An 18,911-nucleotide genomic window follows, 5' to 3' on the forward strand; every position below is an offset into this window, starting at 1 on the left:
AGTAAACTTGAGATCAGAAGAAATTGAAACCTACAATAACTCAACCTCAAAACAACCAGAAATGAAGAATAAGTGAAACCCAAAACAAACAGAAATTAAGTAAACAATCATACTAAAGAGACATACAATAGGTACTGTTATAAATGATCGAATAAATCTTAAAACGAGTAAAGCTTAAGTTTAATATGTAAATCAAGTTTAAAACGAACGAAAATATTTTGCCATCTGCGTCATTGGCGCTTTACTGAAAATGAATTATATTACAAATATTTTTTTCTGAACTTATTACAACATTGAAAATAAAAATTGAAATTTACATTAAAATTACATTTTGAATTGATGAGCTTTCAGCAATTAAAGTCATTATATATCAAATATTAAATTTAATTTTATTGGTTCTTTCCAAGACTGTTCAGGACAAATATAGCTTCACTACAACAAGTGTTTGGATAATGCAGCCTTCCCTAACTGTAAAAGTCTAAAGCTTACTACGTCATTGGTGCTTAACTGAAAACGAATTATATTACATATATTTGTTTCCAGTTATTGCAGCATTGAAAGTGAAAATGAAATCTTGAACTGATGATCTGTCAACAATTAATAGCATTATTTATCAAATGTTCAGTTTCATTTTATTTGTACTTTTTAAGACTGTTCAAGACACACATAGTTTTTGGTAAAGCACCAATGATAAGTTTTAGAAAAAACTGTCCTTCTAATACCTTTTTAAAGTGTGCCTTAAATACCCACGTTATCATTTTTCATCGTGTTCTGAATGCTCACTGCCATAACATCATCTTATTAAGCAACCTTCTTTGATGTATGATTGTGAATCATGGGAAAATTTAGAGTTACTGCTCTTTTAAGAAAGCCCAAAGCCCACTTTCACATAACTGATTAGGGTAGCTGATCTACTGACAGCACCTGACATTGCTGCCTTATCTTTAGCCTTAGTATGACTTGAATTACTTGACTTAAAGCTCATGCTTGGCAGTGCCACCAGCGTAGAGGGAACCAGATATCAATGCCATTAGTCGTCTCCAGGGTGGCGTGTTTCGGGTGAGGGTAGGAACTTCGCTGGGGTCAATGCCCCATGCTTTGAGTCGATCGCAGATTATATGCGCCCATCTCATTCGAGGTCTACCTCTTGGGTGTTTCCAGCCGTTTGCAGTTGGATCAAAGTCGATTATAAGTCGAACAGGTGTTTCGTGGGGTAGGCAAAGTAAATGACTAATGCAACGAGTGGGACTCATCTGTTTCGACAAAGGTGGTAATTTAAATGGCCAGAGGATGTCCATATTTCGTACCCTATCGAGCCACCTAAATTATTTGATTTTGTGGAGGTGTTTTGTCTTGACAGCATCTAGCTTCATAATCTGCGAGTCAAAGGCCAAGTCTCCGACGAATACAACACAACGCTTGCTACCGAGGCAGAATAGGTAAGAGCTTTTTTTAGACGGCTGATCTGGGGCTTATGAAATATTGCTCTTAAAAGACGGCAAAAAACGGTGTTGGTCTTCCTTACCCTTGCTGATAACTCAACCAATTTAACCAAGGCAGGTTAACTGCTTGACTATCCCAATATATTGACTATATACTTGTATAGCTGTCAGGGGGGCAGCATGGTGTCTTATCTACAGGCAATGTTTTGATCTGGGTCCAGTTTAATTGTAAACCAAGTTTTCTACAGCCGATTCTAGCATTTCCAGAGCAGTTTTGAAGTCAGTGAGATTTTCGCATAACAATGCAACATCGTCAGCAAAGTCAATGTATGACAGAACTCTTCCAGAAAAATCAATGCCAAACAGATGCGTCAGCAGTGTTTTGTTGACAACATGGTCCATGACACACTTGAAAAGCTCGGGAACAACAGCGCAGGGCTGCTGAACACCGTTTCTAATTTGAAACTGTGATTAGAGCTGTTCATTTGCAATGACAGCGCTTTTGGTCTTATTGTATAGTTCTTTAAACAGATTGACAATTTTCTTAGTTACACCAGCAGATCGGACGATCAGCCACAGTGACTGTCTGACGACAGTGTCGAAAGCGGATCGAAAATTGACGAAGGCATATATGCCTTTCTTTTATATTCTAGAGTTTTTTCTATCTGCTGTCTAATTGTATGGATTCGCTCAGTAGTGGACCTACCCGGCATGAACCCAGCTTGCTGTTGGCAAAGAAGAGGATGGAGGTGCCTTGTTGCCCGCTTGAACAGCAGCAAGGTGAAGATTTTGCCAGGTGGTGAGAGCAGTCATGTCACAATAGTTATTACATTCTGCTTTACTTCCTTTCATCTTTTACACTGGCACAAATAGGTCTTTCGTCCAGTCTGATGAAATCATTTCAGAGTGACACACAGCATTAAGCAGCCCTTGCAGCCAGAGGCTCATGGATGAATTGCCATTTTTAAGGAGTTCTGATGTTAGGCCACACACTCCCAGTGCTTTGATGTTCTTCAGCTTTCTTACTGCAGCTTTAATTTCTTCTGCTGTAAATTCTGTGCCATCTAGGGCAGGTGGAGCATTGTCAGCAGCAGCAATCTAGTCGTCAATTTGGTCTGAGTTTAGTAGCTTCTTGAAGTCTGGCATTATGGCTCTTGGAATTGGTGACCAGTAAGTAGCCACGTCCCGCTGAGTAGGAGGACTCACCACCTCCGTTAAAACTAAACATGCCGTATAGGGCGGCTCGAACCTCATCGAGGTTCGTGGACGTCGAGGTCCTCACGTGGATGTTGTTCTTCATGTGCCAATATGCATGGAAACTAACTCCGGACGAGCACCGTTACGTTTATGTAATGCTGCGTTTATATTTTTAGAGGACAATTTACTAGAAAATGTTATTCCTAGCAAATCCCCCTCATAGAATACTTGGCGTTTCATATGCTTTGAAATAAACTATACCAGTTTTCCGATTAAAATTGTTCTGCGAGAGATTGATTTGCACCATCTAGTCAGGAGGCTGAAAATTTGCCATAACAGGAATAAAAATTTTCGATAAACTAAAACTTTAACAGGTCTCCGAGTAAGAAAGGAGCAAGTAAAACGCAAATGTACAGGAAAATTTGTATTGCACCAACAAATTTCCCATTGTACTGCATTGCACCAGGACCTCTGAATTGTACCCAAAACGGTAAGACTGTTCCGCGTTGGCAACGCTGGTAATATTACCATGCATTTTATCTTACTAGGTTCATTACATAAATAGAGACACCGCTGTTTCAAGTTTCCTTCTGTTTTTATGTAAAAACGATATGTTGAATTTTTGGTTCTGATTGGCTAATCGTAAAGGTTGCACTTGGGAGTTAAACATTACTCAACTTTCAAATTAAGCACAGAATACATTATTGATTCAATATTTAGGTGTATATTTCATTTTATCCACAAATGTGATTCTATTTTATTTGGTTTCGGGTATAAGACACCGTATATGTGGGCTATTCACTGAAGTCACATCGATTTACCAAATCACACAAACAGCCCGAACTGAATTCTGCTCAAAAGCTTGATTTTAATTTCTTTTTTTTAGTCAAGAATAGTAGCATTCTTGTCATATCAAGTCACCAAAAAGGCTTGGTGACTTACTTAAGGGACTGTTGCGACATTTTTTATAGTCTCTTGTAGTTTTCAGCCAATTAAGATTTTTTTTTTTCATTCAAAAGCCATCCTCCCTCATTCATGAAATAAATATTTGCAAAACACTGGTAATCTTGGTGTAAAAATAAATCTTAAAAAATGCTATTTTAAACAGCCTAGTCGTTTATAATTGCCAAATATGCAATTACTGATATAAATTGTTTTTTGATTATTTTACTATTTACTTATTATCATTTGCTTTATTAATATAATCATCACTTTTTACTAATTAATGACAGAATTGATTTTCTTTTTTTAGGTTTATTGACAGCAATCAATTGTGCAAGCGTCCGCTGGGCCATGCGCGTTCAAGATATATTCACTGTAGCCAAAGTATTTGCTTTAGTTATCATAATCATCATTGGAATTTGGAAGTTAATTCAAGGTAACTTATCAACTCAACTAGAAAAACATGCCAAACTTTTTACCATGTGTCAGACCTACTTCTAGGAGGAACAAATAAATTCAGAAAGGCCAAACTCGAGTGACATTCGTAAAGAAAATGAAACTTCTATGGCCAAACTAATAGGCACCACGAGCTCTAAATTGTACCAAAAACAGTAAAACTGTACCGCGTTGGCAACGCTGGTAACAGAACCATTTTTAAATTAAAAACGGCCAAAGTCGATTGACATTCGTAAGAAACATGAAACTTCTTTGGCAAAACTAAAACTTCTTTGGCAAAACTAGCTTCTTTAATCTTTACCCCCCCTCCATCCGCTTTCTGGAATTTGGTTTTAAAGTCGGTACTCCTCTAAGAAACTTTCTGAGGTTGCCCGTACTATTTTCTTACGTTGAAGAACATTAAATTAAAAAAAACTGTTATGCGCAGTGATGCTTTTTTTAGGGGACGGTTAGATTTGGAAAGGCTGAAAGAGTCGTAAAGTTCGTTAGAGCATTTTAGGAAAGCATAAATACAACATGGAAAATAATCGATATATCGATTATGCAATGGTCTTTAAAGTTCTTTAAAATATTTCTCATTCAAATTCAATGGCCCTTTTGTTTAAGCAGTCTTTCTTAGAGGATTTTGACAAAAAGTCAAACTTTACTGTATAGAGCGAGGGTTGAGGAAGGGGCAGTCCCCCTCACATATGGAATAATTTCTGTTCGTCTTAAAGTGTTGCTTCTTACTTTGAGTTGAAACATATTGTTTATACATTTAAATTCAGATATTATTCGATGTTTATTCCTTTACCTACGAATTGTTTTGTATACCCGACTGACGGACCGTATCTCAAGCATTTCTTGCTTGAGATACGGTCCTTCTTGAGCTTTTCCTGCCTGAGAGCAGGAAAGCCATTCATGCTTTCTTGAGCTATAGCGTCAGAAAGGTTGAGATGGCTTGGGCATGCTCTATGGATGAAGTATGACAGATTTCCCAAAATCGTCCTTGTCGGTTAACTGTTTAGGGCCAAACAAAAAGCAGGTCGTCCCCGAATGAGGTTGGCGGATGTCGTAAGGAAAGATTTAAAGGAAATGGGAACTTCTAGAGAGGGTTCAAAGATGGAGGCTTTCAATAAAATTGGATTTAGGAGGAACGTGCGTAGCTGTATTGGCCTCAGGCTGCTTGGTGCTGCAGTGAATTCTTATTAGTTGTAGTATTAGTGGTTAGTTGAACCATAAAAGTTATAATTGTCTGATTATAATTAGAAATATTTGTGATAACAGTCGAGGTAATTTTTTTTTACGTTTTAATTCATTTTCTTTTTCGTTTTTTGGCAATACTGATTTGCATGACTGTCTATGCAAAGGGCACTGAGACCAGAAAGAGGTGCAACAACCATCCGTTTTATTCACCGCTTACATAGTCATATACTGGTTGTACTAGGGGTGCTAAGCTCTAACACGGTGGTTTATTGAATGGAAAAGTGACGAATGCCCTACCACGCATCTGCATATTTTTAAAACTTGATAACTTTCTAAAAATATTTAATCCATTTGAACTCGTTTTTATTCAATAACGTTTTGGAACATATCAAGTTGAAAGTGGGGGCTTTCAAAGCCCCCCCCCCCCCCAAAAAAAAAGAAAGAAAAAACTTTGATATCGTGATCTAGGCTCTGTAAAATCAGCACCCAAATAGCACCTTGTCCTTTCCTCTATTGCCTCCTGCACCCCACTAGCGCAAACCTAAGTAAAAAGGAAATTAGTGCAGCCAATGCTAAATTTGGTTTTCCTTGGTTTTCGAGATGGGGGACATTCAATATTTGGTCAAGATTTGTTTTTGGCCACGATGCATCCTATGTTATGATTTTTATTTTGACTGGACACGATTTTAAAATGATTTCAAAAAAGGGGAGAAAAACCAAGGAAATTTCAAAAACACGGATTGGCTGTTGTCTTTTATAGATAAATAGGCATGTGTTATTTAGATTGTACGGAATCTCAAAATTTTTGATGCTATACAATGTAAATGTTACAGGACAGTGAAAACCGACCACCCAAAAATTTACTACCCCAGATGGCGTATGACACGTGTGCCAGAAGTGTGCCGCAGTTGGCACGAATTATGCTATATGTGGTGACAAATAATTGTGAGGTACAAGTGGCGCTTTAAGATGTATACCAGATGATGGGAAGGGGCAGCCGCTAAGGAATAACTTCCAATCTATCCAAGATATGGTATCCAATGTATCCTAGGATGGCATCCAAGATATGGTAGGAGCAATTTTTGTTTGAAAAGTACCGTTTTCAAACCATCTGTGATCCAAAATATGGTACCCAAGGTATCCTAAGATGGGATCCTAGATATGGTATCCAAACTATCCTAGGATGGTATCCAAGATATGGTAGAAACAATTTTTGTTTCAAAAGTACCGTTTTCAAACCGTCTGTGATCCAAAATATGGTATGCAAGGTAGTCTAGGATGGTATCCAAGATGTGGTATCCAAGGTATCCTGGGATGGTACCTAAGATATGGTAGAAGTAATTTTTGTTTTAAAAGTAACGTTTTCAAACCCTCTGTGCCAGTGAGGTGTGAGAATTTTGAGAAAAACAAAAACCTTTAAATATCTTGAAAACCAAGCAAAACTTGAGAAAACAGATAGGATCTGTTGATAGATTTTATTTAGCATTAGATGTTGGGGGGGGGTGCAAATTTTTCGTTTAATATGCGACCTTTTTAGTGATTGTAGAAGTGTCGAATACCACTTATGTCCTTTGAAATCAGAGGTCCTGTTTTATTACTCTGATCCCTTTTTAGGAAATACTCAGTATCTAGAAAAACCGTTTGATGGCACATTTTCCATATCTGGCTTGGCTTTGTCATTCTACTCTGGCTTATTCGCATTTGGTGGCTGGAATTACTTAAATTTTGTTGTGGATGAGCTGCAAAATCCCTACAGGTAAAGTGTTTATCTTATACTTGTTACCTTTTATGTTTTAGCTCCATTTGCTTTGGGTGAAATAGCTTTGGCTTAATTGCCTTTGGTAGCTGGAATTGCTTAAAGTGTTATGTAGATGGTATGAAAAATTCCTAAAGTTGAATTTTGTTTTCTTATAAGATTCACTTCGTGTTTCAGCTTAACTGGTATTTCCTTATTCGCTTTTGATCGCTAGAATTTCTTAAATTCTGCTGTAGATGAGCTATAAAATTCTTAGAATTCGAAACGGAATATTTCATACATTTAAATATGGTAGCTTTCTTTAATTTTTAACTCGTTTTCCTCAATTTGCCATTTAAATATTTTTTATATTTTTAACATATAGATTTGTGGAGCTTGTAAGTCGTTTTTCGACCGCTTCCCATTGGTCAATAGCTTCTAGGTTGTATTAGTATACATACCTCGATTGAAAATGCAAAATTAAAACATCAAAACTCTACTCAATTTTATACATCCCCTACCAGCCCGATTTATAAATCGTCTGCTGACTGAAATTAGAGACCAATGAAGTTTGAAAGCCTCGAACATCAGTAGGAAAAGTTTTAAAACTCATTATTTTTGACAAATCAGTTTATTCTGAGCTTTAAAGATAGACATCCCCGTTTGATAGTTTTGAAGTGAGTATCGGAATCTTTATATTTTTTATATTTTCTAATCAGATCTAGGACTATTCGTTCCACTCACTATTTCATTAGTATCTTTAAAGTGCAAGCTACCTTTAGAGTTTCATTTCAAGGTGGAGGGGAGGATCGACGACTATGTAAGGCTGCTACAAAATCGTGTGGAGCTCTCATTCAGGGGCATCTTTCTTTCTATCTGGGTAATAACTTTTTGAAAAACATCAAGAATATATCATTTTGAGCAGTTTGTAGTCTTTAAAAGAATTCTGATTTGAAGAACTTGCCTGTGACAAGCTGACAAGTCCTTTAAGGAATGTCACAATGCCCCAATAAAATTTTGAGATTGACACATAAAGACAAAAATTAAGTTTTTTTCGGATTTATGACTGAGCTATATATTTTCAGAAATGACCCCATCTCCAACCAGACAAATGTCTTGTAACTACCTCCCCTCTATTTTGATAGTGCCTACCTGTATACCTAAATGCTCATGCTCGCATTTACAGGAAACTGGAGGATGGTTCAAACTACAATTTATTTACAACCCTTTCCCTCCTTCAGCAGAAAAAAATGAAGGAATTAAGCCAAAATACGTAAAAACTGGACTTTTGATCTATTAATAATTTGTACAAGCCCCAAACCATCCGCCACTCGTCCCCCCCCCATGAACTAACTTGATTTTCATTAATTATTTGCTGTTCAAACAGTTTGTGGGAACGAACTGTAGTAAGGAGCGACCCGGCTCAATAGTAACCAAAACTCTAAAAAACGCAATTTTGATACCAATAGTTACATCAAAAGAATCGCATTTTAATGGTGATTTTATATATATATATATATATATATATATATATAAGTTTCATCAAGTTTAGTCTTACCCATAAAAAGTTACGAGCCTGAGAAAATTTGCCCTATTTTAGAAAATAGGGGAAATATCCCCTAAAAGTCATAGAATCTTAACGAATCACGCCATCAGATTCAGCGTATCAGAGAACCCTACTGTACAAGTTCCAAGCTCCTATCCACAAAAATGTGGAATTTTGTATTTTTTGCCAGAAGACAAATCACGGATGCCTGTTTATTTGTTTGTTGTTTTTTTTTCAGGGGTGATCGTATCGACCCAGTGGTCCTAGAATTTTGCGAGAGGGCTTATTCGAACGAAAATGAAAAGTTCTAGTGCCCTTTTTAAGTGACCAACAAAATTGGAGGGCACCTAGGCCCCCTCCCACGCTCATTTTTTTACAAAAGTCGTCGGATCAAAATTCTGAGTGGAATATTCAGTGTAGTCGAAAAACCTTATAACTATGTCTTTGGGGACGATTTACTCCCCCGCAGTCCCTGTGGGAGGGGCTGCAAGTTACAAACTCTGACCAGTGTTTGTATATAGTAATGGTTATTGGGAAGTGTACAGACCTTTTCAGGGGGATGTTTTGGTTGGGAGGCGGGGTTGAAAAAAGGGGTTATGTGGGGGAAACTTTCCATGGAGGTATCTGTCATGGGGGAAGAAGATTTCAATGAAGGGGCGCAGCATTTTCTAGCATTATTTAAAAAAAAACAATGAAAAAATTAATACGAAAAAGTTTTTTAAACTGAAAGTAAGGAGTAGCATTAAAGAAGAAGATTTCCATGAAGGGGCGCAGCATTTTCTAGCATTATTTAAAAAAAAAAAAACATTGAAAAAATAAATACGAAAAAGTGTTTTCAACTGAAAGTAAGGAGTAGCATTAAAACTTAAAACGAACAGAAAATATTACGCATATAAGGGGTTCACATCCTCCTAATACCTCACTCTTTACGCTAAAGTATTTTTAGTAATTTCAACTATTTATTCTACGGCCTTTGTAATTCAGTGGACAAAATTTAAGCTTTAGCGTAAAGAGCGAGGTATTGATGTGTGGGCGAACCCTCTCATCTACGTAATAAAAACATACGAATATAGAAGTTTGTTACGCAAGCTAATTCATAAGTTACGTATATCTTTTACTAATGAAAACGTTTATGAAAAAACTAAAAAGTTCTAGTTGCCTTTTTAAGTACCCAGAAAATTGGAGGGCAAGTGGGCCTCCTTCCCCTCCTTTTTTCTCATAACTATTCGATCAAAACTATGGGAAAGCCATTTAGCCAAATAAATAAATATGCAAATTTCGCTTTAATTATTCATCTGTGGAGAGCCGAAATTAAAACATGGATTAACTAAAAAAAAACGAATTAACTAATTATTCATCTGTGGAGAGCCGAAATTAAAACATGGATTAACTAAAAAAAAACGTTCAGAAATTAAATAAAAAACAAGTTTTTTTAACTGAAAGCAAGAAGCCACATTAAAACTTAAAACAAACAAAAATTAACCCGTATATGAAAGGGGCTGTTCCCTCTTCAACGCCCTGCTCTTTACGCTAAAGTTTTTACTGTTTTAAAAAGTAGAGTTGAGAGAAAGAGCCAAACTTTAGCGCAAAGAGCGAGGCGTTGAAGAGGGAACAGCCCCTTTCATATACGGAGTAATTTTTGTTCGTTTTAAGTTTTAATGTCGCTTCTTACTTTCAGTTAAAAAAACTTATTTTTTAATTTATTTGAACTTAAATAGGCTACAATACGGTAGTTTATAATGGACATATACAATAAAAACAAAAATTCACGTGATAAATATAAAAAACGAATTTATATAAATAGTGCAATTAATATAAAACCATAGTCTAATTGTTAAGAGTCACCACTTAATTATCACCATGTACTTGTACCTAACCACTGTTTCGTTTGTTTGGTATTAGCATCTTGACCTTAAAGACCTTAAAACCTTCATATTATTTTTGATGACACATAAATTGATCATTCAACCAATACAAATTATTTCTGTTACAGAAAATATTTTCTAGGACAATATTTTAAAATCCCAGAATAGAGACAAAAAGCGCTTGTGGAATAAAAAAAAAAATACAAATTAACGTTACTTATCGGTTATACAATAAACACTACAAAATATTAATCGCGAATGCTGCAAATATGACACAATAAACTGACCAAGCAATTTCTTTATACCACAAAATTATCTTTAGCTTGGTTGGAAAATAAATTATATTTATGCTCTATTTAAGTATTTAGTTGGTATTTTTGTTTGGTTAGGTTAGTTTAGAGTACGTATTTAACATATGCTATGCTTTACCCCCCCCCCCCCTAATGTGGGATTGTTCACCTTCGACTTTAAGAAACATGGATAATCTTCGTGAATTTCGGCGGGAATTAAAGCTATTTTGCCTTAATATTTATGGTTTTGATAGTTGAGTGGAGCCAAGATGTTGGTTTTGTTTTAGGCGATACTGGTCAAGCGGTTTTAGTTTCTTTTTGTTTTATCTTCGTTGAAGTGAAATCCCGTATCGATAGAAATGCAGGGTAATTGATTATTGTTTTTTATGGCACTTGGTATTAACCAAGTGACATATAGCAATCACCAATTCTGTCGGTCTGTCTGTCTGTCGGTCTGTCTGTCGGTCCCGGTTTTGCTACTTTAGGCACTTCCAGGTAAGCTAGGACGATGAAATTTGGCAAGCGTATCAGGGACCGGACCAGATTAAATTAGAAACTTTTTCCCGATCGTTTTCCCGATTTGACCATCTGGGGGGAGTGGGGGGCCGGTTAATTCGCAAAAAATAGAAAAAATGAAGTATTTTTAACTTATGAGCGGGTGATTGGATCTTAATAAAATTTGATGTCTGGAATGATATTGTGTCTCAGAGCTCTTATTTTAAGTCCCGACCGGATCTGATGGCATTGGGAGGATTTGGAGGGGGAAACCTAAAGTCCCGGTTTTGCTACTTTAGGCACTTTCAGGTAAGCTAGGACGATGAAATTTGGCAAGCGTATCAGGGACCGGACCAGATTAAATTAGAAATAGTTGTTTTCCCGATTTGACCATCTGGGAGGGAGTGGGGGGGGGAAATAATTCGGAAAAAATAGAAAAATGAAGTATTTTTAACTTATGAGCATGTGATTGGATCTTAATGAAATTTGATGTTTGGAATGATATTGTGTCTCAGAGCTCTTATTTTGAATCCCGACCAGATCTGATGACATTGGGGGGAGTTGGAGGGGGGAAACCTAAAATCTTGGAAAACGCTTAAAGTGGAGGGATCGGGATGAAACTTGATGGGAAAAATAATCACAAGTCCCAGATACATGATTGATATAATCAGAACTGATTCGCTCTTTGGGGTAGTTGGGGGGGTAATTCTTAAAAATTAGAAAAATGAGGTATTTTCAACTTACGAACGGGTGATCGGATCTCAATGAAATTTAATGTTTAGAAGGATATCGTGTCTTAGAGCTCTTATTTTAAATCCCGACCGGATCTGGTGACGGGGACGGGGAGTTGGGATGGGGAAACCTAAAACTTGGAAAACACTTAGAGTGGAGGGATCGGGATGAAACATGGTGGGAAAAATAAACACAAGTCCTTGATAGATAATTGACATAAACGGAAGGGATCCGCCCTCTTTGGGGTAGTTGGGAGGGGTATTTCTGAAAAATTAAAAAAATGAGGTATTTTTAACTTACCAACGGGTGATCGGATCTCAATGAAATTTGATATTTAGAAGGATATCGTGGCTCAGAGCTCTTATTTTAAACCCCACCGGATCTGGTGACATTGGGGGGGAGGTGTTGGGAGGGGGAAACATAGAACTTGGAAAACACTTAGAGTGGAGGGATCGGGATGAAACCTGGTGGGGAAAAAAACACGAGTCCTAGATACATGATCGACATAGCCAGAACGGATCCGCTCTCTTTGGGGTAGTTGGGGGGGTTAATTCTGAAAAATTAGAAAAAAATGAGGTATTTTAACTTACGAACGGGTGATTGGATCTCCATGAAATTAGATATTTAGAAGGACATTGTGTCTCAAAGCTCTTATTTTAAATCCTGACCGGATCTGGTGACATTGGGGGAAGTTTGGGGTGGGGAAACCTAAAATGATGGAAAACGCTTAGATTGGAGGGATTGGGATGAAACTTGGTTGGAAAAATAAGCAGAAGTCTTGCATACGTGATTTACATAATTGGAACGGATCTGCTCAATTGGGGGGAGGGGGGGGGGTAATTGATTTGGCGAGTTCGGTGCTTCTGGACGTGCTAGGGCGATGAAAATTGGTAGGTCTGTCAGGGAGCTGCACAATTTGACTTGATAAAGTCGTTTTCCCAGATTCGACCATCTGGGGGGCAAAAGGGAGAGGAAAAATTAGAAAAAATTAGGTATTTATAACTTACGAGTGGGTGATCGGATCTTACTGAATTTTGACATTTAGAAGGACATCGTGACTCAGAGCTCTTATTTTAAATCCTGACCGGCGTTAAGCCTCTTATTTTCCTTTTTAAATCAATCTATTAATTCATAGAATTTTGTTAGAGCTCATACCATATGATCTCTTGGCTCTTAGCTCTTCTCGCCTCGTCACAAGTGCCATATGAGCTCTTAGCTCTTGTTTATTTTCGTTTTTTTTTTCATTGCCCTCTCCTTTTTCGTATTGTTTTCATTTGTATATGTACTGGGGTTGTAAGCCCAAACAAGCTTTGCTTCGGACCATTTGCTTGTTTTGTTTATTTCTATTAATAAGTGCATCTTTCTCTCTCTCTTCTCTCTCTCCGAGTTTTTATTATGTAACCGATAAGTACGTAATTAACTTGTTGAAACTTGTTAACTTGATACTATATCATCCCCCCCCCCCCTGTCATGCTTATGTGTTATCACATAATCCTATGCTATAATATCTGTGCTATAAATATATCGACAACATTTTCTCTTTTCTTGTGGAGAAGAAACTCTTCCTTGGAGTAAAAAGACTATTCGTGTGTATTCATGACGAAGCTAATCAAAGAAAAAGCTTGCAACAGGCATAGACAAGAGCTTTTCTGAAAATACCAAAGCTTGTGAGGGACAAGGAGAAAATCTTGTTGTTCTTTTGTTCCCTTGTCTGGGATGCAAAACTTGAAAACAACGAGCAAGGAAATTAAAATGACAATAAAAGAAGATGGTATATCACGAACTGAAAATAATTCATAAGGAAACAGCTGAGCTTGATAAAAATAAGAATTTAAAAATAGTTTAAATTACCAACAATTCATATTCATACAGTTCAATTCATAAATAAATTAGATTAAAAAATGTCTTTAAACTGAATGTATGGAGCAGCAATGAAACTTAGAACGAGCAGAAATTATTACGTATGCACTGGGGATCCAAGGGGGCTGGGGGAGACCCCCAAATATTTTTCTGGTGTCCTCTTTTCCTGTTTCTTTTTTACTCTTTTTTGAATAAATCTGTCAATTTCGTCAATTATTACCACCTTTTTCACAATGCCCTCCCCCCGCTCCTCAAGATTTTACTCATTGGTGCCCTTGTCACATTTGGCTTCCACCAATATTTTGCTATAGATCCAGCCTTCTATGTCTATTAAGGGGATCACCCCTCCTCAATACCTCGCTCTTTACGCTAAAGCTCAAATTTTTTCCGAAGTTCTTTAAGAATGACTCCTGAATCACAAAGGCCGTTTAAATATCACCAAAATCTCTTTTAAAAGTACTAAGAAAAACTTTAGCGTAAAGAGCGATATATTGAGGATGGGGCGGACCCCCTCATATACGTAATAATTTCTGTTCGTTTTAAGTTTTAATGTCGCTCCTTACTTTCATTTGAGAAAAAACTTTTCTTTATTTAATTTCTGATTGTTTTTTCTAAATAATGCGGGGAAATCTGGCTCCCCCTACATGGAAAATTCCCTTCCCTCATGAAAAATCCCTCCGTGGAAAGATCCTCCCATGCAATCTCCCCTTTTCACGAGAAAAATCCTCCCTGAAAACGTCTATGTTCTTCCCAATAACCGATACTATATTTAAACAATGGGCAAAGTTCATAACTTGCAGCCCTTCCCCCTAGGACTGGGGGGGTAAGTTATCCTCCATTAATTTTTCAGCTATGCTGAAAAATGGATCTCAAAATTTTGATTGGGTGACTTCTGGGAAAAAATGACCGTGGTAGGAGGCTAGCTGTCTTCCAATATTTTTGGTCACTGAAAAGGGAACTAGAACTTTTGATTTCCGATCGATTGAGTACTCTCCCGATCTTCTACGATTACTGGCTTGATCCGATCCCGCCTGGGAAAAAATAAAACAAATAACAATCCTTGTGTAAAAATAAAACACTAATCCGTGATCTATCTTCTGGAAAAAAAAAAGCAAAATTCCAAATTTTTGTACATAGGTGCTTGAAACCTCTAAACTAGGGTTCTCTGGTATGCTGAATCTGATGGTGTGATTTTCATTGAGATCACTTGAGGTTTTGTGGTATCCCCATTTTTCAAAAATTGGAAAAATTTTCCAAGGCTTTTGACTTTTGATGGGCACAATTAAATTTAATGAATTTTACATATTTTGAATAAGCTTCAAAGTTCTATTCTTTGTATATATCTATTGTTATCAAGACTTTGTTTCTTAGGGTTTCGGTTACTATTGAGCCGCATTGCTTCTTGCTTACAGGTCATTACCATGAACTGTTTGATAATAATGAAGGTATGACCGCGAATTACGCGGCAAGTGGCAGTAAAAATACATTAAAAAGTAATAACGTATTTATCAAAACCAATTTTCAATCGAACATGAATAAAAGTTTTATTTTTTAATAAGGTGACAAGCTGTAGTTACTATTACCATCTATTGGTGTTATTAGAAAGAAGAGGGATGTAATCTGATAAATCTGTTAAGTTCGGACTTAAGAAGAAATAGAAGAACAAAATTTAAAAGAAATAAATAGCTTAGAAATAACTTTTGGAAGAAATTGTAAATTAAATAAGAATCTGACCATAAGAGACCCAACTAGCGAAATTTTGTCAAATTCAGACTTGAAAAGAAAAAGAAGAACAAAATTTAAAATAATAAAAAGCTTAAAAGATAGCTTTGAAGAAGAAACTGTGAATTCAATAAGAATCTGACCAAAAATTAAGATACCTAACCAGAGAAATATGGAATATTCTGACTTAAAAAGAAGTAGAAAATCTAAAAGGAAAAACAAAAAAAAGGTAATTTTTGAAATGGAAATGAATCAAAATCAGCAATATTTTTTTTTTTTTTATATATGGTGACAGGCTTTAGCCACTGTTACTATTTACTGGCGTTATTTGAAAGAAAATGGAACTGACCTAAGAATCTAGTAAATTCTGATTTTGAAGAAATAGAAAAATCAAATTTCAAAGAAACAAATTAGTGAAACACAACTTTTTGGAAGAAAATGTGAATTGAATTAGTATCTTATAATAAATTAACAGACCTAATTGGAGAAATCTGATAAATCTTGGCTTTAAAAGAAGAAAATGCAAAAGAATTAAATAACAAGAAACACTTAAAGATACGGAATTACCTCAAGCAAACGAAACATCTTCACAGAAAGATTAGCCAAACAGGGTGACAATAAACGAAAAAATAGAATCAATTAAAAAGTGAAATTAAGACTTCTGTAATAGCTCATAGACAAGCAATGTGTTTATAATTCAAATGAATTAGTCACTTGATAGTATTATCGGGTAATGTTATAATAGATGAATTAACCAGCGAATTAATTAACGAGATGATTGTAATTTAACTAAGTAAAATTTCTATAAATTGGATAAATATTTATTAGAATAACATCTTATTTTTTATCACCTTAAACACCAGATATTACTCATTTACATGTTTGAGGCATCTGTATTTGCTGCATGACCAGCGTCTGATTTTTTTTTTTTTTTTAATTATACAAATTTGATTTTTTTTTTTTTTTTTGTTCTTATGATCCATTCCGTTAAGAGACATGTGGCTGCTAATTAGATTTTTGTGGTCAATAGCAAAAGATTAAAGCATATATGTTATGTTATTAGCTTGCTGAAATATTAGTTTATGATCCGAACAATTTTTTTAAGACTTACTCTGTCACATTAGGAGCTCAAGAATAATATATTCCCCAAGATTGACTGAATGTTTGACTGAGTAAATCACTAGATTGAAAAAATAAAGGTCAAATATATAAAAATGGCAATCTCGTAAAGAGACGAAAGATTAACTATGAAAAATGTAAAATGGTGAAAATGACTGTAACTGACCTAATTAAAATAATTATAAGAGTGAGAAAAATTAAAGATGAATAATATATAGAAAGTCTCCCCCTTTTTTAAAACAATTAGTACTGAAAAACCCGAAGATTGGTAAGTCCTAGGCATCGCAAGGAAATTCTAGGACTGACCACAGTAAAGTGGCAACCTTCCAAGAACTGCTAGTAAACTTTCATTTTGTTTTTTTATCATAATATTTCAGCAAGTTTTTAAGTTTGACAGCAGATATTTACATAACTCCAAGGTGAGCATTGGGTGGATTGGTGCATCCATTAGTTCAATTTCACCCAAATTTTTAGGGTTTCCCCGAATTTGCCGTTAATTTTTTTTTTTTTTTACATGGAATAAAAACTGAGAATTTTCGTTAAGGCTAATTCTTAGAAATTTGGTTGAATAATTTTTTGGAATAAATTCGGTGAAATACTAAAAAAATCGCTTATAGCGGAATTAATGTGCTTTAGAAATGCTGGAAGTGATGCGAGGTCGACTAGCATCCTTCCCCCTCCTTTGTTTGCTCCTCTTGTAAGTCCCACGTTTTGGGATCCTAATTTCTAAATTTTCATTTTGTCCATGAAAGTTGAAAGGTCTAATATGTCCCCTGGGTTCAAAATAACCTCGATAGCCCCCTGGGTATTAGCTATGTATTACGCAGTTTACCCGACGTCCAGAGATAGGTTTTAGTCCAAAACTTGCTAAAGATTTTCCGCTTGGCTGATAATGACGGTATTTCATAAGTCCATAATCTGGAAAGGTCATCAACACAGAATGTCTGTAACTTATACGCAGGGGCTTTGGGATGAAGTTGAAACTTTCAGTTACTGTTCAGGAAAAAGAAAAAAGAAAGAAGGGTGGTATGGGGGAAGGGGACTTGAAATAAAAGGTTTTGTGGGAAAAGGAAAGGGTTAAACAGTTTTTCATCAATCAAATATTTTGACATTTTAACAAATTATGGAAGGTAAAATCTACACACAGGCAAGTATGAAGTATATCGAAAACACTATGTGTTGGCAGTTTATCAGAATGGTTTATCTACAATATTCAGAGAACAAATAATCCTAGAGCAGATAATTGTCCAAAAAGAAGAACAGGGGATAGATTTTGCTTTTTTATTCTTAGTCCTTCTAGAAACCTGGATTCTTACAATTTGCTTTGTCGTTCCAGAAATCCATGACAAGTAGAATATAAATTGCTTTGTAAGGAGTGCGACAGCTTTGTAAGGACTGTGACAGCTTTGTAAGGACTGCGACAGCTTTGTAAGGACTACGACAGCTTTGTAAGGACTGCGACAGCTTTGTAAGGACTGCGACAGCTCTGTAAGGACTGGCGAAGTAAAACAGTTTGAACGAAGTTTTTCAGAAACAACTAAAACATACGAGGCAGATGTTTCACGGAAAAAAATTAAATAAATGATAGTGAAAGAAGCAGATGTAGAAATGAATGTAAATTTACACTTTGATACCCCCCCCCCCTGAAAATGTTGCTATGGGAGTCTTACCAATAAAAACTTAAATTCCTGCTTAATCCCTTGTCATCTTTACCTCTAACCTTGTAACTCTTAACCTTGTAACCCTTGAAAACTCCCGTGTCATCTCAATTTCCTCAATTTCCAGTCATTTCTAAAATTTCCAATCATTGCTAAATCCCTCTCATTCATCCCCCTCTGACGATCCTCCCCCATTTGTCCAGAAAAAACCCTATGATGTTGATTTGGGCGCTCCTACAAGAGCCGAAATCCTCAATACAATAAAAACACTCAATTATCACAAATCCCCTGTTGAAGATGGTCTCTCCCCTGAACTATACAAGAAATGCCCCGAAGTAACAGTTGAACAGATCCATGGCATCCTTCAAGATCCATAGAAAACTAATTCCTTCCCAAATGCTGAAGAACTTCAATTATATTACCCTTTTATTAGTAAGGAGATAGGACTGAATGTAGAAATTACCAAAGAATAAGTCTTATAGATATCGCGGTGAAAATATTCGGGACAATTCTCTTGAATCGTTTTAAAAGTGCCCAGGAGAAAAGTACCTGCGAAAATCAAGCTGGCTTCAGACTAGGCAGAGGCTGCATTGATAATATTTTCAGCACCCGATTTATTATCCAACAATTCCAAAGGTATAACTTACCTCTAACTTTAATATTCATC

At 36.1% G+C, this 18,911-nt stretch overlaps 1 protein-coding gene across 2 annotated transcripts in view; it reads left to right on the forward strand.

Moving 5' to 3' along the window:
• The window catches only part of LOC136028399 (Y+L amino acid transporter 2-like), a 61,538-nt gene that overhangs the window by 19,942 nt on the left and 22,685 nt on the right, over positions 1-18,911 (forward strand). For both annotated transcript variants that reach the window (XM_065706217.1, XM_065706216.1), the window contains exons 3-4: positions 3,892-4,017; positions 6,837-6,978. In XM_065706217.1, coding sequence (XP_065562289.1) covers positions 3,892-4,017; positions 6,837-6,978 — 268 coding nt within the window. The remainder of the gene's footprint in view (positions 1-3,891; positions 4,018-6,836; positions 6,979-18,911) is intronic.

This window comes from Artemia franciscana, chromosome 6 (genome assembly GCF_032884065.1).
Source record: "Artemia franciscana chromosome 6, ASM3288406v1, whole genome shotgun sequence".
Taxonomy (NCBI): Eukaryota; Metazoa; Arthropoda; class Branchiopoda; order Anostraca; family Artemiidae; genus Artemia; species Artemia franciscana.